Consider the following 27,576-nt stretch of genomic DNA (forward strand, 5'->3'; position numbering starts at 1 on the left):
ATCCACTGCTTTTCCCAACGAAAGAAAACGTCCACTGCCAAAGTCAACAATCTCCAACCATGGCAGATTGTGCATATCCCGGCATTTGCCCTTTGAAATTCTAAAATTTTGAAACAATTCAATAGGCCAATATGAAGCCCATGTTTGTCTGTAAGCTTTTATGTCAGCACCTGGTGTATCTGAAAGGACTGCAAAATATATGCCCTGGATTGTTAAGGAAAGGTGATTTGGTTTTGGACACTTAGAGAGCCAATCCATCCACTGGCAAGTTCCAAGTGGAAGAGACCTTATCCATTCAAAATCACCTGAATCATGCCATCCAACCTGCAAGGACTCAAACAGAGACATTGGGCCTAGAGTCGATGCAAATCTAACGGAAGGCACTTTCTCCAACTACTTGGGAACAATGGACACCGTCAGATTTTCATCCAGTTCAGGCCCCGTGATTCATCAGGCATAATAGTCCACAAAACCCTGCTATGTTTAGAATATTGCCCAACCAAAGGGTGAAATGAAGATTTAGAACAACATGCTACTGGTTCAATTGAATATGCTTTATACTCTAAAACAACTCAGCGAGGCCATAGTGTAAGAGTTCAACTTGGACCTTGCAAATACTCCACAATAACACAGGAACGACAGCAAAAGTTGTTTAAAATGAGGGTTATCATTTACTTTTTGGCATTTATAGTTGTTGACACCAATAAATTTTTCCACCCACTCACGAGTCATGGGGAAGTGAATAAGCTGAAACTTACAGGTTGGGTTCTGAACTGCAAATACTTGTGTATCTGCTAGTGGCACACAAGATTGACACACCAATAGGGTCAGACTCAAGACCAAATCGCATTGGCTCAATAGTAGGGCCAGGCAGAGTTTAACTCAGACGTACTCAGAAGACTTGGCAATTTTTTCAACCATGATCAAAAGCTCTTACACTGGATATGGATCCTTAACCAAAAGGCCAAACTGGGATATTCAATATCAATATCTCAGAACACTTTCCATTCTCTTCATGTCGGCTTATTTCTTGATAAAATAGATTCAGTACATTGGAGTGGTTACTGTGCCATGTAAGATTTATGCTTTGGAAAGGGCGCGTTATAAAAATTAAAAAAATATACTTCAATCCTAAATATTGAATTAAATCTGGCAAATTTTCAAAATTTAACGAACAGTGATACTCTATGGAAACTACCATATTAGTCCATTCTTATAATGGAAGGTAAAATAGCCAGCTACATTTACACATAATAATAGACATAATTAAGGAGAAAATTTTGTGCTTGCTATTATGAACAGCTTTATGCCCAAAGGTGGTATTTGAGGAATTTAAACACTACCATTACTAATCAAGAAATCCAGAAACGTGTGGTTAACAATTAATTTTTAGCACAGCGGCATCAAAAAAAATGCTATTTGCAGAGACCAGTTCAATGTTGTTATCTAAAGGTATTCAAAGACTATTGTAGCCAATAGTAATTCCCCCAACTTATGGTAATTTAAACTTTGCAATGTAAACACCAAAGTTTGCTAACATACATATTGAAAGGCATCTTCCCTTCGGAATTTGCAGTTGTACTATATTAAAACCAAATTGCTTCATTCTCCAGCGAAACAAAAAAGAATGACATAGTGTAAACTTTTGCTCATTTAATTGGTAGACAAATCACCACCCTCTAGCCACTTGTTTTCTGGAAGTTTAGGAAGAACTTTGCTAGACATCCCAACCGTTCACTATGTTCACTCAGGTAAGGTATAACCAACCCTTCTCATGAAGATTTATAAAATGTGAATCAGAAAACCACCCCTTTCTGTTCTTTTTCTACAAATGAATTTCAAGAAAGTGAATAATTCTGACAGTAAAAACAGTTGCTTTGAGGGTATCCTTTGTATTGATCAGCCTCAGCAACTGAAGATTCAGTCCATAAAAGTGGATTTGTGTATTGTGCTTTATTATTCTGATCACTTTTTGCATTTAGGAAACCAACTTGCCATAAAGCTTTTAATAATTTCTTAGTAAAATCTCCATGATTTTTCCTTTGAAAAAGCCAGTTTGTACTATAACATGAAATGCATTTCCAAGCCTTCTGATGCATCCCAGTAACCACTGGTTTTTAAATGCTATGCAGATCTCTGATTTACCCTTGAAGGTTTTGCCCGATTGCTTTTTGTTTCCGTCAAGGTTCTATCTTTTTGTTTCATTGCAACCAGTTATCCCTCTAAATTTTTCATTCTGAAACTCCTAGCTTCATGGACTGTCTTCAGATAAGCAACTTGACAGAAAGCTACATCTCTTTTCAGAATAAATACTCCTGCCAATCCATCATCGTCCTCAGTAAATCTGCATCTAATATCATCTGGCAAAAAATGGAATGAAATGATTTAAGTTTCATCAAGAAAAAGATGGCAAATCAATGTCATCACTCCCCTCAAACCGACAGCTTTCAGAACTGAATCACATGCATCTCTGTGTTTGCAGTTGCTGCATAAGCATGGTTTGATCTGAACAGCATTAACGCAGGCTTCTTCAGACAGTTTTTAACAGTTTAGACTTCAGTGATTTGCAAAGTGTGGGACGATCTTCCTCTGATAGTTGAGGTTGTGCCTGCACCAGCTCAGAAAAAAGACAACAACTAAGGGATCTGAGAGTGGTGTCTAGACTCTACATGGTAAATTGGTTAACAACCATTGTATAATTTAAGCAAAAATCAAGTCAGGTGCAATATGACCATAGATGAACAGCAATGTGAAAATTCTCACATACAAAAGAGCAAGTATGCAGGCATAAGAGGATATTACTGAACTATACACTCTATATTGTATTTTATTCATTTATAGAAATACAAAATTAGAGGGAAACGGTCATCATCTTTGACCAAGTTTCTTAGCATTACAATCATAAAATATATATTTAGGTGATCGAAAATGGGTCATAGACAAAATCAAAACATCTTGGCTGAGTGAAGACCCTTCCAACCAAGGTCAATCCTTATGCATCAAACCCATGAGATCATAGACAGTTAGTAGAGTTCCAACAGGGAGAAGACAGGTGGAAGGGAAGTCAACCACCGCGTCTCAACCACAATTCTATGTGGACAATTGACCACGAGTTGAGAGAAGAGCAAGTATGCAGGCATAAGAGGATATTACTGAACTATACACTCTATATTGTATTTTATTCATTTATAGAAATACAAAATTAGAGGGAAGCGATCATCTTTGACCAAGTTTCTTAGCATTACAATCATAAAATATATATTTAGGTGATCGAAAATGGGTCATAGACAAAATCAAAACATCTTGGCTGAGTGAAGACTCTTCCAACCAAGGTCAATCCTGATGCATCAAACCCATGAGATCATAGACAGTTAGTAGAGTTCCAACAGGGAGAAGACAGGTTAAAGGTAAGTCAACCACCGCGTCTCAACCGGGATTCTATGTGGGCAATTGACCACAAGTTGAGAGTTGACTGCACTTACAAAGATCAGAAAGCAATTAAGTAATGGACAGGGGGACTTCATGAGAAAGGAGTCGACAAAAGTGCATGGAAAAGGTGTCAGTTCATCCCACACACAGCATAAAATCACCCTTCTGACCGACAATAAGCAGACTCAAATTCAGTGGCATGATGTTCAACTCACCAATGTTGGTTTTCATTATTCCACCAGGACCTGCAATCAGAACTCAACCATCCAGGAAGTTCAAACACGTGGAGAATGTGTGGCTTATTAACTACATGCATGAAACTGCTCATGGACAAGACCCCTTGACTATTGGAATGCACAATGTCCATGTCAACGCCGCCTGGTTACAGGCAGTTACAGGCTATTGAACTTCTGTAACCAATTATTGGGTTGTTTAGCCTTCCAGAAGAAAATAAATATACCAGACAATGAACACTAAAGAGTTTGATGGATTGCTTCAGTTGGGTTGGCATTGGAGATTGGCTTTATGGCTCAATGATTCTGTATTAGGGAAAGGTAGTGCCCACTGGTCAAGTCAAGCACCCATAATCTGCAAAGATATAACATAGAGGAGAGGAAAGAGGAGACCACCACTAGCAGCAAATTGGTCATGGAGGAGACTGAAGCAAAAACATTTAGCATCCATGCATAATGGCAGAGATAATTTATTTGGCCCCTGCGGCATTTTATGAACAGCAAGACAAGTGATCCCAGGCGTTTTAACAAACATGAGCGCATTCCCAGTTGAAACTAGAAATCAAATTCACTTGTAGGGAAGATGGATTGGCCTGCCATGGTTTTGGCAGTATAATAAACTCGAATCAGCCTCTTGGAGTTTTTGAGAAAGAAAGAAATGAGAACTCACCACATAGAGAACATACTGAGTTCATTGAGCAATGAAGGTTGGTCTGGGAATCTCCCATCCCATAGCATAAAGATGAGGGAATTGACCTTCCAGACAAAGAAAGGAAGGGGACTTCTATGCACAGACAGGACGACACTATTCCATAGTCAAGAGTCATTACTAAAGTTGAGATTCCCCGTTCCCAAGAAGAATAGAAGGCAACATAATTTTTGGCTTGGTTCAAAAGTCTCAAAAGGAGAAGAATTTCAGAACACAGCAGTCCACAAACAGGGTTGCGGGAAAGCCCCCCCCCCACCTCTCTCGCTCCCTCTCCCAATTCGCGCTCCAAGTGGGAGCGGCTCTAGAGCGCCTTGGGAGCGCGCTCCCTAAAAAAGATTCTCCCAGCCTTTTCGCGAGCGTTTTCGGGAGAGTTTAGTCTTTTTTGCCAAAAAAAATGCAGTAATATTCCAAATGCAATTTTTTTTTTAAGAAACAAATAAGTTTTGAGTGGGGCAGCCTAATGATCAAGCCTATGGCCCTACTATTGATATGAAATTCATGGTAATGTTAAATTCTTAAAATAAAAGGATGAACTTTTACTTAAATTTTTAACATTACCATGAAATGAGTCGGGATGTTTGAGAGTGGTTCCGACCTCATTGGATTTCAAATGGAAAAAGTAGAATTTTAGATTTCATTCAAAATCCAGCAGACTTATCAATTTTTCAGGATTTCAAGATTGGGGGATTGCAATGTTTACATTGAATTTTGTCATGTATTAGGGTATGGAACTTGTATTTAATCAAGAGCACCAATCCCTCTATGTACCTTGACATTAGTGACATTGGTTTTCGAACTCCTCTATCATGACCCTCCTAAAAATGTACGCGTCACTCAAACAAAATCTTGACTTGACATGCTATGCTTTTTCTATCTTATGTTAATGCTTAGAGGGTGATATTAATGACAAAGGTCCCTATACAGATCCAGAGGTAACGACAAAAATGCCTCTGGATATTAATGTTTAGAGGGTGATATTAATGACAAAGACCCTGATTTTCCAACAAGACTAAAAAATTAGACATTTCTCGTGGTGGCAAGAGGCCCAAGCATAAGCAATAAATAATAGATTTACTAGTCTTTTCTAGTTTCTAGTAGTTTTTATAACTATTGACTCTTTCATATTTATTATGATTATTTTTTAAAAAATATATGACAATTTAAGTTTGAAGTTTGAGGTTGGCAATTATAACTCATTAGTAATGAATTATGAATATGATGCTTCATGAAAGTTGAAATCTGTTTCATTTCATTTCATTTTATAGCATTTCATTTCATGTTAGATATTATTTGTTGTAATGGTTACACTTACTTAGCTTACAAGTACAACTTTGGTGATCAATGATGATAAATGTTATAAATTGAATTTTGAAAGCTTGAAACTTTAAGATTGTTGAATCATGAGACTCAATATGTTGTATGTTACTATGTTACTAACTTGTGGACGTGGTTGATGAAGATGATAACTTCTAGATGATTGTTGTTATATGGTTCAATCTATGTTTTTTAATGTTTTTTATATCTAATTCATCATTCTACATGTTTTTGTTTACATATATGCATCAAAATAAAAATAAAAAATAAAAAAAAAAATATATATATATATATATATATAAACGCTCTAGGATTCACTCCCAAACTGGGAGCTTCTGAAAATGTCACTCCCGCTCCCAAGTAACCATGTCCACAAATGCCAGATGGGTTTTGGAAGAATGGTGTAAAGCTTAGAACAATGGAACAAAGGAAGCATTTGCAGATGTGGCAGCTTGGAGTCCATTGCATAGAAGGAAATATTGCTAAGAGACCTTTGTAGCAGGTATTAAGCACTAAACAGCAGTACAAAGGAAGTATTTCCCTGTAGTCTTTGAGGCATTGGCACAAGAGTGAAGGTTGTAAGAATAGTTTGTAAACTGCATTTCTAATAATTCATTAAAGAAGCCAAGCAAAGCCTGATGTTTGTCGCTGGAGCTTCCCATAGGGTTCTCCAAGGTAAAATCACTGTGTCGAATGTATTTGGTATTTTTCCATTACTTTTCCATAAAAATCCAAAATGGGTTATTATATAATTTGTCATCTATCATATTAGCACTTTTTTGGTGGAAAAAAGCATAAGAGGAACTGGCTTGCAGAGCTAATTTTAGGAGCAGGTCCCAATTTAGTGCTTTGGGGTATGAAAACTTCAGAACCAGTTTGAAGCATCAAACAGCACTTTTTGAGGTCAAAAATTTCATGGCTTTGATGCCCTAGCTTTCACACCAAGAGGGAACCCTTGAAGCTGCTTTGACTTGGGGATTCCTTGAAGGTTTGCACTTTATAGTTCATCATTCAAAACCTTTTCTCTTGACTATGGGTGATCATTGGATGAGCCTTTATCACGGTATATCTCTCAACCCTTGGTCTCTCATAGTATTTATCTCAAGGGGTTTTCGTGGAAAGTCGCCCTAGCTTCTCCCATAGCTCACACTTTAATTGAATCTCTCCATTGAATGGGCCATCCTTGCCTCAATTTGAACCCTAGTATAAACACATCAATCACAGGTAAGAGATTTTGGAAGTTTTGACCTTAAGCATTCATCATTTTTTAATATTCCTAAGCCTGAGGTCATCCTTCATAGGTCTTTCTTGGGGAGCCTTTCAGCTTTTCTTTAGGTATTTGAACCATTAATTGAGTCTCTCCTTTGAATGGGCCTCGAAAATCGTCTTATACCTTGCCATTGATCCTATCATTCAAGTGATTTCCTCCATATCGGGACTCCTCCCATCGATGAAAGTATGTAAGGAGCAGGGGACATCAACTGAGGTGACAGTGGGTCCTTGTCCCGTTGTTGCCATTTGGTCTAGTAGCTGTCCCTTAGGAACCCCTCCTAGGGCCCTTGCTAGATTGAGCGGTAACATTTTGGCATCGTTGTCGGGGATACGAGACGTGTGTCTTGTTACCCTTATGACATCATTGATATATCATTCTTGGTGACTCCATTGGAAGAACGAAGCCCTAGTTCTTCATTGAACTTTAGGGTCAATGCTTGTAGAGTGGAGCAAGCATTTCTCTAAGCATCTCTAAATTCACCCTGTGACTCCTACATAATTTGCATGTATATCTCAATGGGATGTCTTTCTTTGATGATTTTCCCGCTTTGGACATCACTAGCATCCCTAGGCACGTTAATCATGTCACAAGTAGGATGGTATGTGGGGTGGTCATGTTTGATGGTGATCCACTCTCTGCAATTGAGCATGTAGAAAGAATTCATTGTTGCATAATCACTAACCTAGGAGCATCTCGTCTATTGAGGAATTCTTTGATGGTTTTCTTAGACATTTTCAAGTATGCCCTTCACTAAACATTCAAGAGGAAGCCTTCATCAAGCATCATGATGACCTTGGGAATCTAGATGATGAGCAGGAAGGAGGGTCCTCCCTAGGTCCACATGACGAAAAAGGTGATGAAGATAATTTTCAGAACACATGTGATAGGGAGGATGAGTTTATGGAAAGTGAAGTTGAGTTTAACACTACCTTTTCCCAAGGATACTATTTCTAATAATCCACTCTTTGAAGACCTTGGAGAAGGTGACCCCTTAACCCCTCCAAACATTGATATTAGTGATTACTTACATATTGAAGAAGAGAAATGGGAGGTTCATGGGAATCGTTTTGACAAGCTCCCTATCTATGACAACGATGATGAGAATATCAATAAGACCCTTGTCTCTCTTCACAATCCTGAGGTTTAGTTGAGTTGCATGTGGACCCTTTCCTCAACCCTTCTTGTAATAAAGAATCCTTTCTCTTGCCTATATATGATCATCATGAGCAACCTGCTTGTTGTGTCTCCCCGTGTCATGAGTCTCCCAATCATGACCCTAGGATGGCGATAAAGCGCGCTATGAATGATAAGGACCATGATGGGGATGATATGCCTGAGATTGCCATCCATCGGAGGTTTATGAGTTTGATTGTTGATATCTCTATCTTTTGGTTGGAAGAAAGGATCATGTGGAATAGGTTACATCCCTTTGTTTCCTCTTCCTCCGTGATACTCCATGTGTGGTCATTCTAATTTCCCACCTCCCGCCCTTGTGACCTTCCATATAGCCATTCCTACCCTTGCCTTTGGATCAATTACATGAGTAAGCAGAGGGGCAGTCATTCTCATATTGACTGGATGATATGTTGGTTTCATTGGGTCTATCATTACACTTAGTATTTGTATGATGTAATATGCATATTAAAGTAGGATGCATCGCATGTTTTTGCATTAGAACTAACATCATATTCTTTTATCATGCTAGATTAGGAGCATTTAGATTAAAATTGCATCTAGAATAAATTTTATTTCTTGTTGATTTTTATGGCCTAACATAAGCATGGGATCATAAGATGTTGCGAAAACATGTTGCCCTGTGTGCTTAGTCTTTGATGTGCATGTAACAAGATTGTAGTGCCAAGAGATTGGTGTTCTCATGACCTCCTCATTCAAGTACGTTTGTGCACTCTACTGAGAGATCATGTCCCAGTTGGAGCCAGATGCTACCCACCACTTGTGGGTGAGACTCATAGGAGAATTTTTTCTCCTACATTGTCTTCAACCAACAACCCCTTGCAGCCACCAGATAGTTCAATGTACCATCATCTCCGCCACCTAAGCCAACCATTATGCACCCTCGCCCATCTGTCATGATCGTATGTTTGAAAGTGGGTTTTCCAACCCCGAAGGTATGGCTTTCATTATGTAGTTGGGTATTTTTTCTTACTTGTCATGGACACTTCTAGGAATGGATTAGTGGGGGGATTCGGCGGAAAGGATGGGGCTAGTTTATACTCTTGTCCAACTTGGTGGTTAACTTTGTATCCTAGTCCCGTGGGATCTCCTTTATTGGCTACTAGCTTTAGGAGTGGCACAACATGGAAATCTCATTTTTGGCTGCATGGTCCCACTTCCTGACACCACATACATCACTTCCCTCCGCTCATTATAACCCCTTTCCATATATTTCCCATCTGGGTCCACAAGGAGTTTGCCTCCCCCTCCCCCTGTCCACACTTTGGGTCGGGCCTTAAACGATGCCCCAGAAGCTGATGCAGCGAAAAAGAATGTAAAAAGCTTAATTTCGCCACTCTTGACAAGAAATGTACCATAAAATGCAAAAGATGCTCGGGGCATAAAAATTTGGCATGTGGGCAAAAGCCAAACATGAGCTCTACCCCTATTATTATGGCCATTACCCTGGTTCCTAAGGCCCCCTTATGTGAGCCCCCACATCATTAAGGAACCCATGATTATCCCACCCCCTGGTGGGCGATGAACTGCCCAACCTTGAGGGGGTATCCACTGCTATATCATTCACATCATGCTCTCATCCCCTGGAGCCCCAAGCAGTTATAAAAGAAAGTCAATAAGGCGGCAAAAGGCATATGAACAAGGGTAGAAAAACAAAGGTCAAGATAACTCATGTACCACGATCGTTCCCTCCTACATCTATACCATTGTTTTAAGATCCAGTCGGCTCAGAACCGACTCGGCCAAGTTGGTCTGAGCCAGAAAAAAATTTCAACCTGGCAGAAAATTCGATTTGGTCGGCCGAGTTATGACTGACCCGGCCGAGTTATAGCATGACTCGGCCGAGTTATGACTGACCCGGCCGAGTTATAGCATGACTCGGCCGAGTCAGTCATAACTCGGTCGGATCCGTAACTACTCAGACGGATAGCTGACAGTGGCCAGTGAACCATAAAAACATGCCTTTTTTTTCCTAAGTGTGGGGGACTCCAAAGGGGTTTATGAATTAGTTTGCTGGTCTTTGGGGTCCATTCCCCTCTCCCAAACCCTAGTATTTGATCATATTGCCCTACTAAGGCTATGCTATTCATGGTAATGTTAAAAAGTGACATTCTCCTTAATCTTCATTTTCATCCTTTTACTTAAATTTTTAACATTACCATGAAATGACTCAGGATGTTTGAGAGTGGTTTCGGCCTCATTGGATTTCATATGGAGAAAGTAGAATTTTAGATTTCATTCAAAATCCAGCAGACTTATCAGTTTTTCAGGATTTCAGGATTGGGTGATTGCAATGTTTCCATTGAATTTTGTCATGTATTAGGGTATGGAACTCGTATTTAATCAAGAGCACCAATCCCTCTATGTACCTTGATGTTAGTGACATTGGTTGTCGAACTCCTCCGGGATTCGCTCTCAAACCGGGAGCTTCCGAAAATGTCGCTCCCACTCCCCGCTTTCGCTTTTGCTCCCAAGTAACACTGAGCCAGATGATGTTGGCAACTCTAGCAGTAGCCAGTAGTACTGGTCACAGACTTTTGTTGTAGAGGCCATTTCTAGCCTCCTTGGTTGTGTTTTTGTTTTGATCTCTATATCATCATCGTGTATGTATTGGACAGTGCATTGGGTGCCATCTTAATATAATGGATATATTCATGAGCCTACTTCTATCTATATTCTAATGTTGTGTGTTTGGAAACATGAATGAAAATCTTTAAAATTATGTGTTTTTATAAAAAATAAATATTTAATGTATTTTTTACAACGACCGAGTCATTGAAATCGAGCCAGCCGAGTCGATACCGAGTCGAAGTCGGAGTCAGAGTCGGAGTCGACCCTCGGCCGAGTCCGAGTCCGAGTTGGAGTTTTAAAACATTGATCTATACACCCAAGTGTGGTCTTCCCTCATCATAGCTACCCTTGTACCATAGCATGTGGCTTGGAGTCTTCCCCTGATGTGCCACTTCGTTCCATCATTATATCATATGACACTTGCCATATGATGGATGTACCATGGACCTGTCACTCCCTTAGAGGTTGAAACCACCTAATAGGGTCCTTGATTAACTTCGTTCTTGAATTTGGAGACACCTATACACACTAAAGCCCATTATGGAAGGGCATGCCACTATGAAGTGCCCACTTGGTTCCATGATTTGTAAGCTTATTTGCTCAATTGCACTAATGATTTGTTGTACTTGAAGGTGAGGAGACGCATTGGATTTTATACAAGATTGCAAGTGGGTCTTCATCTTGGGGTTTGGCCTCCCTACACGAGGTCCAAGCCCTCCAGAGGGTCATACTGGCATTTATAGGGTGTGCATTGAGATCCATGGGCCTCCACTATAGCAGAGAGCAGATAGCCATGCCATGGGTCCTTCAGCTCCATTCATTGCTCGCTCATGTCCCTCTTATTTGATGAAGATGACGAACCTGGGCCACCTTGCCCAGCCGACTACACTCTTGCACCACACACTTGCCAGTTGATCCAGGGCCCAGATGGGGTTTGTCTCACCATGGGAGACAAAGGAGGGCTTGCATCATTGCTCTAGCCCTTTGCAAATGGGATACATGCTTGTTCGATTCAGTTGGAGACCCATGAGGATGCTTTTGTGCCCCCACAGCCACTTGGGGGCGCCACAAGTCATTTGCTTGGAGATTAAGGGGCCACCCCCTTCATCACTATTTTTGGAGCCATTGTATTAATCTTGGCACATGTTGGACTTCATTTGGACTTCCAACGGGCCTCCTAGCTACTTGTCTATCACTTCGACCCTCTTGAGAAGCTAATTTTTCTTATTATGGAGCTACTTGGTGGGCTTGTCACCAAAGTGTTGTTATTTGCTCATTATTTTATTGTTGGGGACATCATTAGGCCTAATTTAGCCATTCAAACTCCTTAGAGGAGTGTATAAATATAAGAGAGGATCATTTCACCTCTCATCATCACCTAGATTTGGGACATATCTTTCTAAAGATTTTGGAACTGCAACTTGTGGAATGATTTGGATGATTAAATGCTTTTTGATGTATGGAATATTTTCGCTATCTCTCTCGGAGCTTTGATTTGGCAAATTTATGGCTGGATATACTCTTTTTGTCATTTAAGTGCTCTTTTCATGCGAATTTCATAATGTTTCATGTCTATTGTATGGAATGCTATGTCATGATTTTACTTGTGCCCTAAAAATTAATGTGGATTTATGAAACACTTGTAATCTTGGCTCGTTGCATATGTTATTCATCTTAGCAAGAAGAACGAATTTTCCTAGGGGTAGGTTGTACACCTTTTACCTTGAAATTCCATCAAAGTTGCATTCACAAAGAGCGTCACTGCTTCTTTAGGCCTCCATAAAAAGCGAAATTCCTAAATCTTAATCATTTTGACTCCAATCTTCCCAATAGCGAAGCACTAGTCCTAGATCCTTGGTGATCACATTAACTTAACAACTATCATTCTTTCACCTCTTTTCTTCCTCTTTTCTTTGTCCCTAAGGATAAGGAGATTTTCTAGGGCTTGGTGCGAAATTTTAGGGAGAAGGAATTTAGGATTCTATCCGGACAAGTTTCTTCATTTATGTCTCCTCTATGCATCCTCCAATTTTGAACAAACACTGACGATGGAATCTCAAATAAATTGATGCCCTAGCTATCACACCAAGAGGGAACCCTTGAAGTTGCTTTGACTTGGGGATTTCTTGAAGGTTTTCACTTTGTAATTCATCATTCAAAACATTTTCTCTTGACTATAGGTGATCATTGGATGAACCTTTAACACTGTATATCTCTCAAGCTTCAACCTTTCGTCTATTATAATATTTCTCTCAAGGGGTTTTTCGTGGAAAGTCACCCTAACTTCTCCCAAAGCTCACACTTTAATTGAATCTTTCCATTGAATGAGCCATCCTTGCCTCAATTTGAACCCTGGTATAAATACATCAATCACAAGAGAGGGATTTTGGAAGTTTTGACCTTTACCATTCATCATTTTTTAATATTCCTAAGCCTAAGGTCATCCTTAATAGGTCTTTCTTGGGGATCCTTTCATCTTTTCTTTAAGTATTTGAACCATTAATTGAGCCTCTCCTTTGAATGGGCCTAGGAAATCACGTTATACCTTCCCATTGATCATATCATTCAAGTGATTTCCTCCATACCATGACCTCTCCTATCGATGAAAATTTGTAAAGAAAAAGGGACATCAACTGAGGTGATAGTGGTTTCTTGTCCTGTTGTTGCCATTTGGTCTAGTAGCTACCCCTTAGGAACCCCTCCTAGGGCCCTTGCTAGATTGAGCGGTAAAAAATCCAAAAGGTGATATTGCTGCTCACCCTAAAACAAAAAGTAGAGTGGAGATCACAAGGTGAGATGGAGCGTCGCGCAGGCTGAGCCAGGGAGGTAGGAAAGTCGCTCAGTTTTTAATCCAAGGGACTGTGCCAATACAAGAGAAAGGTGACATAGAATGCTGTGATTAGAATGCAATGGATGGTTATGGATGCTCTTGTGGACATGGCAGAAGAATGTTTGAGATATAAAGGACGGGTTGTTAAAGAGTTCGAGGAAATTATTGGAGAAGAGCTCAGTAGTTCAGAGAAGGTGATGGGAAAAATGGAGGGTGTCAACTCCACTATTGAAGACCAATCAACACAGAGGAGTGGATGTCTGTTATCTGCAACAAACTGGACATTATGTCGACAAGATTAAGAGGAAGTGGGGGGATGCATGCCTTGAGGAGCACATGCACCAGTCATCCCAAGGAATGTGGAAGTCAATTATCTTGGCGTTGAGTGAATGCAATAGCTCACAGATAAGCTTTGTATGAATTGCTAAAAATTGTGAACAGTAGAAATTCTATAGAGAATGTAAATCTTGGGAGTCTGGGACAGTATCAACTGAACAACATCATGGATGTTAAGAAGAAAACTATTTTGCAAGAGTTATGCCACATTATCACTAAGTTGCACTGAAACGGATACAGGAACGGATACGGATACGGGGTTTGAAACGGATACGACAAATTTTCAAAATATGAGGATACGATACGGCAAGGAAACGGCATGCATATATATATATATATATATATATATATATATTTCATATTACCATTCATCTTTTAGAATCTAGAATCTATATCTAAAAATGCATAGTCATCGTCATGAATTCAACATAAACAAATCATCATCATCAATTCAGCATAAAAATTGTCATCATCATTAGTGATTATTATAACATTCAACATATTATCATCATCATTAATAATGTAATCAGAAATGCAACAGCCTTTGTGCCAACTCCTTCAAAGAACGTGTCATGCATGGCAGATGATATCTATCTTCCTTGCATGACAATTAAAAGGCCCATGGGATCATTGGGATATTCCATCAAGACCTATCTGAACATTTCAATCTTCTCAATGTTAGCTTGGTCTTGTGACTATATGTAGGCACAAGATTGGCTAGAGAAGATTTGTTATATTGGAGGGATTTATGAAATCAAAAGCAAAATCAATGACAATTAACAAAACCTTAACCAAAATGAAAATTAATCGCTCAAATAAATCTCTTTACGAAGACATTCATCAAACCCCTTTATTTGCATTTTTGAACATCTATCTTTTTCTTAGTAAGAATTTTTGATAAATATATGGAGTGTTGTTGTTTCTAAAGATTTAGAAAAGATTTTATGAGACTCTGTTTATAGTGAGTTTATTTGCAAATCTGATTTCTTCATTTTTATTATTTATTTATGGCTATGCAAATTTTCAAGCTTTTTAACATTTTAAGGGTGGATTTTGATCACAATTTTCGTGGATCCGTTTTACCGGAAACGGATCCAAAAAAATTTAAATCCCTTGGAAACGTATCCAATTCCAAATCTAAAGTTTCCGATTTTTTGAAACGGCACAAAAACGTTTTTACAGTGTTTCGGACAAGAATCGTATCCGCTTATGTATCGGAAACGGGGATCCGCGTTTCTGGGAAATTCTTCAGGAGTTTCCGGTAACTTAGCATTATCATGAGCACAAAGACATATGGAGAAGGAACTTCGTGCACTAGTTACTTGTGCAACCAGAAGGGCCATGGGAATATATTCAAAAGAGTAAAAGAATCCTAGATCTGCTCATTATGATTTTCTTCAAGATATTTTCAATACCATTGGTTTGTTTTTCTTGTTATTTATTAATGAAATGCATATTTTCGAATTTTTCCGAATTGGATTTTCAGCACATTTTTCGAACCAATCACATCTCATCTGATTCCGAATCCAAACCCAGAGGATGAACATTCTATAGCCCAACTGGGGTGCAGTTGATTCATCAACTCTTGTGTAATGGGATTGCATTGTATATGGACTGTAGCACAGACCCATCTAAATAGAGACCTGATATGTGCTCAAGGATGCATATCTCAAGTCTACAGTTTACACAGATGGCCCAGGTAACAAACAATGAAACACGAGATATGCAACTTCAATATGCATATCAGACCCGGATCTAGACAGGTCTATGCTAGTGTATATGGACATACACACAACCCTACTGGCTACTTGAATAATGCATAGATAAAAGAAAATCATGAGGCATACGGGTTCCAACATCCAAATAAATAGAAATGATATTTTACATAATGTGAATTAGACCATGTGAGAAAAACACCAAGGATCTCTGGTAGTGGTTACCAAAGGTCACTAAACCTATATCATTAGCACTTTTGCAGAAACTGAAACTCACCGTACACAGATGTTCTGTTCAAGAGCAGACCCAATCGATGAGCTAGAGGACCCATTTAAGGCAAACTGTCCTTTGCATGGCCTCTAAGTGATATGAACCACAACAACATCCCAGACTTCTCATTTAAAGATGACTAAGACGAAGATAACAGGTAATTATTCCATTCATAGTCTTTGAAGAAACCATCCTTACAACTCCCTCCATCAACAGAACAGAAACCATTTCTACGACTTCTAGGTCTCTACCACTATGAAAATTTCAATAAGAATTTGGATTCCATATATTCTGTAAGTTTGGCTAGATGAACTTAAAGACCAGAACCCCAGATCCTGCTCAACAAACTTGTTAACTGTTTAACATTCTTCCATTATCCTGCTATTGAGTTTTATCATGTCATTTATTTGAAGCAGCATTCAAAATAAGTACATTGCGGAAGACATGAATGCATTTCTAAATGACTTTCCAGGTAAAATTTGCATAGATTTTATGTCTTTTGGCATTCATAGATAATTGTAGATCAGCATAAAGTCCAGCATTGACTGCCTCTATGTTGTTATTAATTACATTGATTCAGTTTACTGGGTTAGGTGTGGACAACTTCAATCAGAGCTCTTTATTGGCTGCCCTAACGTTGCACGAAGTGGGTACGCGGAAGCGTCATTTCCCAAAAATCTAGGAAGTGAAGCGTCTCGAAAGCGTCTACTATATATATATATATATTCAAAAAAAACATCCCAAATACCAAATTAGTTGTAGAAGACATGAAAACATGTATATTTTTACATAAATCAAGATAGATATGGCATCCATGATTCCATTGTACATCAATGATTGACTATTCAAGCATCAACCATCTAGATTCTAGCAATTACAAACATATATCAAATTTTTAAGCATATCATGATTCATAAAACATAAAACATTTAGAAGATAAAATTATCAAACATTCAAGTAACTTATCTAGCAAGTGAGCAACTGTCAACATGAGTCATGCCCAAAATTCAAATAATAATGTTTAAAAAATAGGCCACTTGGCCACCACCAAGACTCAAGTACACACTGAACTAGGAAGAGTAAGACAAAAAAGTTCAAATTCACAACAAGACTACAAGTCTAATCTATGACAAAAGTAGTAAAGTGTGAGTATATCTACTAATCTATCCTCCTTCCACCACGAACAGGACATGAGCCTCCACGTGGTGGTAATGAAGAAGATGTTGCTCTGGAAGCTATGGCACTAGCAGTGGAACTGATGAAGATGAAGATGATGAAGATGAAGATGAAGCCCCTGTTGTTGGTGTTGAAGCATGGAACCTGAGAACCAAGGGACCAGATGGGGGTGGCATCTCAACTCGATCATCATCATCCTAGGTAAGAGAATCCTCCAATTGCTCTAATCGCAACACTCCATCCTCCAAATTGGGCTCCTCTAGATTTATGTCCCAAACCTTAAGGTCTTTATTAGTCTTTGCATCATCACAATAATGGGACAACAATCGCAAGTTGTAGTGAACATAAACCAAGCTCTTTGCCCAGTCTAAACTTAACCTATTCCTTTTAACACTATGGATGAAAGAATAAGAGCTCCAACACCTCTCTGCAGAAGAAGTGTTTACCACCTGTGATAGCACCCATAATGCCAAAGTTTGTAGAAGTGGAGTAGCACCTCCATGCATGTTCCACCACTCAAGAGAAGAAAAATTCTCTCAATCTCTGATTGCATGCATGTCCCAAATGGACCAGTGCTAAGCGTATAATTGCTCAAATGTTTCCACATCATGGCAGCCTCCTCCTCATCAAGGACTAATTTATCCAATGCTTTCATATAACTAGATAGAACCTTTGGATCTACGTGTGGTTTTCTCCTGCTCCCCCCCCCCCAGGTGTTGGTGTTGAAATCAGTGTTGCACACATCGCGATAAAATCGCGATTAAATCGTAAAATCGCGATTTTTTAATTTCGCCGATTCAAAGCGCGATTTTTATCGAAAAAATCGCCCCCTTTTTTTTATAGCGATTTTTATCGAAAAAATCGCGATTTTTTCGATAAAATCGCGATTTTTTCACTTAAAATCGCGAGGGCGCGCGGCAGCGGGGTTTTATATGGAAAAAACGATTTTTTTTTAATTCATTCAGCAGTCCGCCGCGGAGGAGAAGGAGAAGAAGAGAGGGAGAGGGTTGCCGTCGGTTGTGGGAGCGAATCGAAGCGATTTTAGGAGGAATCCAAGCCAAGATCGCCAATTTGTCCAGGAGGAGGAGGTGACACCGCCTACCCGGGCTACCCGGGCTACCACTACCACCAGTAGAGGACGTGGTCTCCGTCCACCTCAGCCTCCTGTAGCTGCTACTACTAGTTCTTCAGCTTCTAGAGCACGTCAGACTCCACTGCCATTTCCACCACCACAGGCACCAGCTTCTACATCTAGAGGGAAAGAGAAAGTTGTGCCATTTTCTCGCAAGAGGGGCAGAGGAAATCAATAGGATTAGACTTTCATTTTATTGTATATGACATTATGACATGATGAGATACATTATCATATTTTTTGTTGATATTTTGAGGCTGAGTTGGACTTGGGACTCGGGACTTACTATTCAGGACATGATTCAATGTTATGTGTGATTTTAGCGCTAGAAATGATATTAAACATCTTATATATTAGTTTTTTTATCATCTTTATGTGTCAATGTATTTATTTTATGTTGTAGATGGTTTAGATATTAAAAAGATTGAAAAAAATTGAAAAAAAATGAATATTTTTGTGCCAAACGATTTTTTCCCGCTTTTTTCCGATTTTTTCCCGATTTTAACGATTTTTTCCGCTTTTTTCCCGGCGCCGATTAAATCCCGATCGCGATGTGTGCAACACTGGTTGAAATCCATGATGGATGATAGTATTTAGGTGTCAGAACATATACTAAGGCATGCAATGGAACGTTTAGCATATCCCATTGTTTTTCACCTCTGCATAAATATAATTGTATAAGGTGATATGTCTAAGCTCAACAATGTCTTTAATCCGCCCCAACGTGCTATCCATTTGCTCATACACCTCACCAATTATTGGCCGACCTAAATCTACAAACTTGATCATGTAATAAATTGGTTTGGTGAATTGCAAAAAACATATTTAATATGTGACCAAAATTAATTGCCAAGAATAGTGTCCTTGGCTACATTAGCACCATCTCTATCAGTGTTAATTTCCTCCCATGATTCAGAGGTCGCCATATTAGTTAAAGCCTGTCTCACCTTCACTAGCCAACTAAAAGTGAGGTAATAACTTGCAAATCTTGTTTTTGCAAGTTGAAGCAAGTGCCATAAAAGTAGTTTACCCTTGTATGCCCTGTAATAAATTTAAAGAGTTGCTTCCTTCTCTTGTAAAGTTCATTAATCCATCCACATTCTTTATGCTTTACAATAACATGCATCAAAAGGTTCAATGTGTGCACCGAGCACCCGGACCAAAAGATGTGAGTACGTTCAATAATTTTTCATGTTGCCTTACAACTTGTTGCATTATCAATGATCACTTGAACCACATTATTAGGACCATCATCTTTAATTGATTGCAATAGGAGATCTGCAATGTTTTAGGAAGTTGCACTAATGGAGGAGGAATCATGGCATGTAATAAACATTGCACCACTAGTAGAAATATCAAAAACATTTATCAAATGTTGGTTTCTAACATTTGTCCACCCATCCGATCCAATGGATACTCCACAATCCACCCACTCATTTGTAAAACGTGCCAATCCTCCTTGAACCTTTGTTTTTTCTCTTTCTAATAACATTGTTCTAGCACTCTCATAGTTGGGGCTCTTGTATCCTTTTGGGGCTTCATTGATGGCCTTAACCATATCATTCCAATAAGGATAGCGAAGCATATTGAATGGTACACCTCAAGCACAAAAAAAACAAACTATCTTTCCATCCACATCTTCCCTCCCAACGACATTCAAGAAATTCCCTATTGTTCTTCTACTTCCAGAGGTTGCAGAAGTACAATGAGGAGATGAACTACCAAATCTAGAGGTTGCACTTGATTCAAAATGAGTTTCTTGTTTTTTTGTTGTGTAGCCTCCTCTATTTGGATGTATTTTCTTCTTTATTCCGCTGAAACCTTTGGGCAAATTGCTATTCCCATGGCACCCTTTTTGTCATTACTTTCCAACACCCCACAAAGACGCCTCCTCACATGAGTATATGAACCACAGTATGGTTTTCCTCCATGACAGCCATGAGGGCACAAAAACATGTAGCTTCCACCACCTTTTCCCCCTTCAAGTTTGGTCACATAATTCCACAAGGGTGTCAATGCAGCTTTCCCCTCTAGCATTTTAGTGTTTTCTTCATCCCCTTCCTCTTCAAACCCTTCCTCCTCATCATACATTGGGTCACTCATCCTCTTGTTCTTCTTCACTTTTATTCCTACTCCCCTTTGCCATCATTAAAACCAAAAGTGAAATGATACATAGAAACCAAAAGAACACAATTTTGGAAAATGAATATAGATGGACAACCTGCAATGAAATGAGCAAAAAAAAGAATGGGAAACAGTAATAGAGGGAGGAAAAAAATACAAACAACAATGATAGAAAAATGAGGGAGTTTGGGGTTTGCACTTACCTCTTTAGCTCTTGTAGATGGAAGCCCTTCTTTACTCCTCCAAGCTCCTCCTTCACTGTTCCTAGCTTCACTCCTCCAAGCTCCTCCTTCACTACTCCTAGCTTCACTCCTCCAAGCTCTCATCAACCCTCTCTTCTCTTCTCCTCTCTTCTCCTCTCTTCTCCAAGCTCTCCAAAAATACAAGAGTGGGGAAACGAGTTTTAACCTCATCTATCATTTCCCTAACTTTTTTTGGGTCAGCCACGCGGAACCGCCCGTCAGGCATTGGATCCGTGCCCGATCCACCGCGGATCAGGCCGGCACAGCTCCAAAATTCAGAACAGTGATTTCCAGTTCTGATCCACGATTCTGGATTTCCGAACCGTGGGGGGGTGTTTCGTGCAACACTGGGCTGCCCCTTCTTGGTAATGGAGATTGCTTGATCGTAGGCCTATGAGTATGCCTTCAAATCAAACTCCAAAGAATGTCAGTCAGGAATCTCAGTGAACGCTGACCTTGTCTTTACAAGACGAGGTTTGATGTCAAAAGCAAAGGGCAGCATCTTTCTCAAGCCTAAGTCTGAATATTTCCAGAACAAGAAATCAGTTTGTTAACTCCCAGCAATAACAGTTGACTGGATTGGATCCTGGCTGTGGCTTGTAGTTCCAAAATCAGAGACAAGTTCACGGGCCCTCCAATCAGCAATCTATGTAAACTCATCACCTTAGTCTGATATTTCTATTAATAATACAACTTATTTTTCCTAGCAAAAGAGTGCAACCATAAGATTTATTGAATATTCTAATGACGAACAAACACAATAATTATGATGGAATTGCAAATATAGTTGGAGTCCTAGTATATAGTATATACACAATTAAAAATCTAGCGGTAACCTTGCCTCTGTGAAAAGTTTTCTTATTGAAATTTAAATTCACACTCATTAATGACATTATCAACTGATACAAAAAAAAAATACCTTATCTAACCACTGACAATAGCAACGAGCTTGGTCGTGGAAAGAACATTCCCTTCAAAAACTTATAGCACAGAATACCTCCCAGGTTGACCTGAACCTGGTAAAGAAAGGGACTGCGATGTATAATCTTCCAAGACTCGTTTCACCTCAGCTTTAGCCTTCTTGACTGATGATTCAGTTGGGCCTTCAATGAATAAATAAAGTTTGCGTTCCCCTGGTCCAGGAATTTTCCCAGGAGGATAAAACTGACCTCTCGTGGTAACTGCAGCTCCTGTCCATTCTGAAATAGGTCCCAAGGTCTCCTTGTGAGTAACCTTCCACCTTGCATTTTGTGGGAAATCATTGATTTCCAATTCAGCTTCATAGTGTTCAGGCATGGCGTCTTTCTGTATCTTTGCTAAATTATGCTGTAGATTCATAGCAGCAGCTAAAGCTGCCACTCTTGCAGCTGCATCACTCGGAATAGGATAGGCACCCGGAAGACCAGATACAGACATTGCCGGTGTCCCCATTGTCCCTGGATGGCCCACAACATTTGGTCCCCCTCCTACCCAAGTTTCTCCAGGGAGAGCCCCAGTTGTTATTCCTGCAGTTGAGAGTGCTCCAGAGTTGGGAAGTAATAATGGCGCTGAAGTCATGGTAGCTCTCGTTGCTGCAGCCATAGCAGCAGCTGGACCAAGTCCTGCAGCTTGTGCAATGTCACCTCCTGATTTTCGTACTCCTTCATCTTCATCTTCTGAGTCAGACTTGTCATATTCTTCAAACCCATACTCTCTTCCTTGAGCTTTCTTTGCAGCTCTCCTAGCCTCCTCTTCTTCTTCGTTGAACTTGAAGCCACTGCCACCATAGCCAGTGCCGTGAGCATGCTCAGTCCCTTCACTCACTTTAGCCATAAACCCATCAGCAAGCTTTTTCAGATCCTCAGGTATAGGTTGTTCAGATAATTCCAATGCCTTTACAAGGTCAGGAGCATATCTTTCCTCCTCAGAGATGAAGGTGATCGCAACACCCTTGCGACCTGCTCTTCCAGTGCGCCCCACCCTGTGTACATAATCTTCGTAGTGGTTCGGTGCATCAAAGTTTACGACGAGCTCAAGCTCCTTCACATCTAAACCCCTTGCTGCAACACTAGTTGCAATTAACAAATTACAGACATTTTTTTTAAAGTCGGAAATTGTAGACTCCCTATCTGTCTGGTCCTTGGCCCCGTGAAGGGAAAGACATGGATAGCCATGTTTAAGCAATTCCCTGAACAGACTATCACACTTCTCCTGTGAATGTACAAAGACTAAAATTTTGCCCTTTTCATACCACTCACCGAGGATCTCCAAGAGCCTCAAGAACCTCTCGCCTTCAGGGCGAATCTCTACAGACTGTGCTATATCCTTGTTTACAACACTGCGTCCACCAACTTGAATCTCCACTGGCCTAGTCAATACCTTGCGAGCAAGAATCTCTACCTGCCTAGGGAATGTAGCAGAGAAGAGCACAGTTTGTCTGTCTGGTCTAGTATTTTGAACTATTCTAGTAATTTGAGGCTCAAAGCCCATATCGAACATCCTATCAGCTTCATCCATGACAAGGTAAGTGACTCTACGAAGATTCGTTATCTTACCAGCACTTGTACATAAGATATCGATCATTCTACCAGGTGTGCATACCACAATTTCTGTACCTCTCTTCAAATCACTAATTTGTTGCGCTACTCCAGAACCTCCATAGACAGGCACACAATTTAATCCTAACACCTTGGCAATTTTCTTGATATCAGCGTGAATCTGTTGAACAAGCTCTCTTGTGGGAGCCATAATGAGACCAATTGGTCCATCACCTGTATCAAGAGGAGGCTGATCTTTGATATGCCTTAGCATAGGCAAAACAAATGCAAGAGTCTTACCTGAACCTGTTTTCGCTACACCGATACAATCTCTCCCGCTCATGATAACAGGAAGGGCCTGGGCTTGAATAGACATAGGTTTCTCAAATCCTAATTTTTTTATGACTTCAAGGACATTACGAGTCAATCCAGTCTGGTTCCATGTCTTGACAGGTTTCGGTATATCTTTTCCACGAATCTTCAACTCAAGCTGCTTCCTGTAAAGTGCCACTTCCTCCAGTGTCATCAAAGAATTTTCTCTTACTTCCCGATAGAAGTCTTTCCTAAATGGAGCATACTGAACCTTGGAGTGGTCCACGATGGATAGTTTCTCAACTTTAGTTTTTTTCACTCTCTTCATGAACTCGTCATCATTTTCATCATCTGTTTTATCTTCATCATAGTCTCCACCTTCTTCGTTATCGATATCGGAATCCTCGCCTGCAATAATTCTCCCCACCTTGTTCTTCATGGTCCTTTTTGCTTGGAAGCCTAAGCCTTCAGTCTCATTCCCATTTCCCTTACTAGGCAAGGACTTTTCTGCTGTGCCCTTCAAATTTTTCATGTCGGGTAGAACCAACGTATTCATAAATGCATCCAGAGGATCAACTTCATCTTCAACATTGGCATCAGACTTATCAATCTTCATGGCCTTTCCATCCTGCACATTTTTATCCTCCGAATCAGATATTAAAGCATATCCATTTTCAGACCCATGGACATCTTCATTCGCATTAGCATCTGGTATTACATCATCATCATCATCAGATTCCTCACCTTCCAGGGTCCATTTCTTCCCAGCTTTAGCTTCCGATTCACCCTTATCCTCCCCTCTCTTCTCCTTCTCGCTCTCTTCCTTATTTCGCTTCAGCTCTTGCCATTCCTGAACTCTCCGCCGCCTCTTTTCTATTTCTTCATCGAGTTTTCTCTGCTCTTCCTCCATGTCTTCTTCAGCAACATCCTTCTTTCCTTTATGGTTAACCTCCTCGTCGACGTCTTCATTCTTCCTCCGCTTTCCATCGACATTCTTCCTGACTTTGCCCTCATCTTCCTCATCTCTGTGCCTATCACCTCTACTTCTTTCCCTTTCTCTATCTCTATTCCGAGCTGTACCTCCATCTTCATCATCCTTGTGCCTGTGTCTATTCCTTTCCCTTTCTCGGTCTCGAACCCGAGCACTGCCGCCTGCATCTTCATCATCTCTAATTCTGTCGACTCTATTCCTGTCCCTTTCCCGAACAGAGTCTTCTCTTTTCCTCCGCTTCCGGTCCCAATCTTCCTCTGAATCTGAATCCCTGACCCTCTCAGAATCACGTCTCTTCCGCTCACTCTTAGATGGATCATCCCTGTCTCGATCCTTAATCTTTTCCCTTAATTTTTCCCTGCTATCCTCCTCCCGATCTTTAATCTTCTCCCTATCATCCCTGTGCCTACTCCTAGATTCCTTTTCCTTTTCTCTTGAATCTCTGTGCCTCGAATCTCTTGAATCCCTGTATTTATCTAAACTTCTATCTTTGTCCAGTCTCCGATTATCCCGGTCCTTTTTCTCAATCTCCCTGTCTTTCGGTTTTTCAGCATCTTTTTCTCTGTCTTTGTCTCTGTGCCTCTCGGTAGCCCGTTCTCGATCACTTTTCTTATAACCCTCCTTCCTCTCCGCATCTTCCTTCTTGGATCTCTGTTTTCCATCCTCCATTTTCAAAATCCCTCCGATTAATACATTCCTTCACGGAGACAAAATCTGCAATATTCCACATTTAAATCATGCATAAATTCAAATGAAAATCCTGCGGATATTTATATTTTAAAATATAGATAAAATTTCAATTAGCAATCACAGAAGGCAATATCTTGTTTGAAGTATGAAAACATGACCACGGCCCATAACAATGATAGGTTAATGGATCATAACAGAATGGGAAGGCTTTCAGAGCTCTCACAATTATCAGCGATGGAAGCAGCGCTCGCGATTTTTCAACCCAGAAAGCTCCACCGTAAACGAATCTTCTACCAGTAGGATCGATAAGCGTTTTCAAGCAAACCAGGTTTTCCAAACGCAACGCAGTTGTAGCGAGTCGACGAGTACTTCCCACAGCTGCACAAGTTGTCTGATGGGTATTCTCGCGCACTCCAACCTAAGTTAGATTTCAGGGCAAGAATATACGAAATACTCGATTAGGTTTTGACTTATTTTTTATCGTTTTATTTATTTTATTTGAGCGTTATCTTTATTTTATAATTTATTTTATTTCAGTGTTATTTTATTTTATAATTATCCCTGTCTGATCAGGTAGTTCAAGTGGTGATGGTCGTGGAAATAGAATGGTGATTGGCGTGGAAATGGAACCGGGGATTTTGGGTTCGAATCTTGTGCTATCCTCCCAATAGCGAGGTGAATAATTGGGTTCGAATCTTGTGCTACCCTCCCACGGGGTGAATAATAGACATGAAAATTAGAGAGTCTTGATAAGCTTAACAAAAAAACATAATTACCCCTGAACAAATTTGTGCTATCCTCCCCGGTAGCGGGGGTGAATAATGGACATGTAAATATGAAAATTGGAAAGCCTGCTAAGCTTAACAAAAAAAACATAATTACACCATAACAAACTTGGGGTGAATAATAGACATGTAAACATGAAAAGGAGAGGCTGCTAAGCTTAACAAAAAAAACATAATTACACTTGAACAAACTTGGACATGTAAACATGGTAGTGGGGTGAATAATGGACATGTAAACATGAAAATTGGAGAGCTTGCTAAGCTTAACAAAAAAAACATAATTACACCTAAACAAACTTGGACATGTAAACATGAAATTTGGAGAGCATTGGAGAGTCTGCTCAACTTAACAAAAAAACATAATTACACCTCAACAAACTTGGACATGTAAACATGAAATTTGGAGAGCCTGCTAAGCTTAACAAAAAAAACATAATTACACCTGAACAAACTTGGACATGTAAACATGAAATTTGGAGACACTGCTAAGCTTAACAAAAAAAACATAATTACACCTAAACAAACTTGGACATGTAAACATGAAATTTGGAGAGCCTGTTAAGCTTAACAAAAAAAACATAATTACACCTGAACAAACTTGGACATGTAAACATGAAATTTGGAGAGTGTTGCTAAGCTTAACAAAAAAACATAATTACACCTGAATAGAATAATGGACATCTGACCAGAATAATGGACATGTAATGGGCATGTAAACATGAAAATTGAGAGTCCTGTCAAGCTTAACAAAAAAACATAATTATACCTGAACAAAAAAAAAGAGCCATTAATGGAATGGGCATGTAAACATGAAAATTGGAGAGTTCTGGGAAGCTTAACAAAAAAAACATAATTACACCTGAACCAAAAAAAATAGACATGAAAATTGGAGAGTCCTCATAAGCTTAACAGAAAAAACATAATTACCCCTGAACAAATTTGTGCTACCCTCCCCGGTAGCGAGGTGAATAATGGACATGTAAACATGAAAATTGGAGAGCCTGCTAAGCTTAACAAAAAAAACATAATTACACATGAACAAACTTGGACATGTAAACATGAAATTTGGAGAGTCTTGCTAAGCTTAACAAAAAAAAAAATTACCCCTGAATAAAATAATGGACATGTAAACATGAAAATTGGAGAATCCTACCAAGCTTAACAAAAAAACATAATTACACCAACAAACATTGAACAAATATTGTAACTTTTTCATCTATTTTTAAATCAAAAATCTACAATTTTTTCTAGCTTTAAAGATATATATTTAGTTATTGGTTTAAATTTTGTAAGGGAAAATCTAATTATGTAAAGCATTGGTGTGATGTAGGTGTGATGTAATGACTTAAAATCTTACAATTTTACCACCTCAAACCATGATGACACTGTATTTTGTTAAAGCATTTTATGATATAAAAGTTATTGGTTGGAAATTTTATGAGCAAAAATCTAATAATGTAAAATGCTAGTGTGGCGGACCAAATAAAATCCACTAATAATTTTGATGACTTAAATTCGAATCAAAAATTAATCATCTCATAACTCAATTTTACATTCAAAATATATAAATTTTACGTTAAAAATAATATTTTAACTTATAACCATAAAAGACAAAAATTACAGAGTTTTACCTTTAAAATATATAAATTCCAGACATCAAAAATTAAAAATAATATTTTAATTTATAACCATAAAAGACTATATAAATTCCAGACATCAAAAATTAAAAATAA

General features: G+C 39.3%; 1 protein-coding gene across 3 annotated transcripts; it reads right to left on the reverse strand.

Moving 5' to 3' along the window:
• Nucleotides 1-262: 262 nt before the first annotated feature.
• Nucleotides 263-25,509, reverse strand: LOC149151479 (DEAD-box ATP-dependent RNA helicase 45-like). 3 transcript variants are annotated; one of them, XR_016262265.1, is made up of 3 exons: nucleotides 25,282-25,509; nucleotides 21,469-25,082; nucleotides 263-393 (listed from the first exon to the last, which is right to left on the reverse strand). XR_016262265.1 is itself a non-coding variant. In XM_089438199.1 (2 exons), exon 2 carries the CDS (start codon nucleotides 25,035-25,037, stop codon nucleotides 21,531-21,533), a length of 3,507 nt encoding a protein of 1,168 aa, XP_089294325.1. In that variant the 5' UTR covers nucleotides 25,038-25,082; nucleotides 25,282-25,509; the 3' UTR covers nucleotides 21,360-21,530. The 3 variants fall into 3 exon arrangements, 1 of the variants encoding a protein (XP_089294325.1); XR_016262264.1 differs by lacking the exon at nucleotides 263-393 and adding an exon at nucleotides 1,748-2,608; XM_089438199.1 differs by lacking the exon at nucleotides 263-393 and having other exon boundaries at nucleotides 21,360-25,082.
• Between the last annotated feature and the right edge of the window lie 2,067 nt (nucleotides 25,510-27,576).

The sequence above is a fragment of the Pinus tabuliformis genome, chromosome 9 (assembly GCF_031772625.1).
Source record: "Pinus tabuliformis cultivar Carrire ecotype Pingquan chromosome 9, CPIR1, whole genome shotgun sequence".
In the NCBI taxonomy this organism is placed as follows: domain Eukaryota; kingdom Viridiplantae; phylum Streptophyta; class Pinopsida; order Pinales; family Pinaceae; genus Pinus; species Pinus tabuliformis.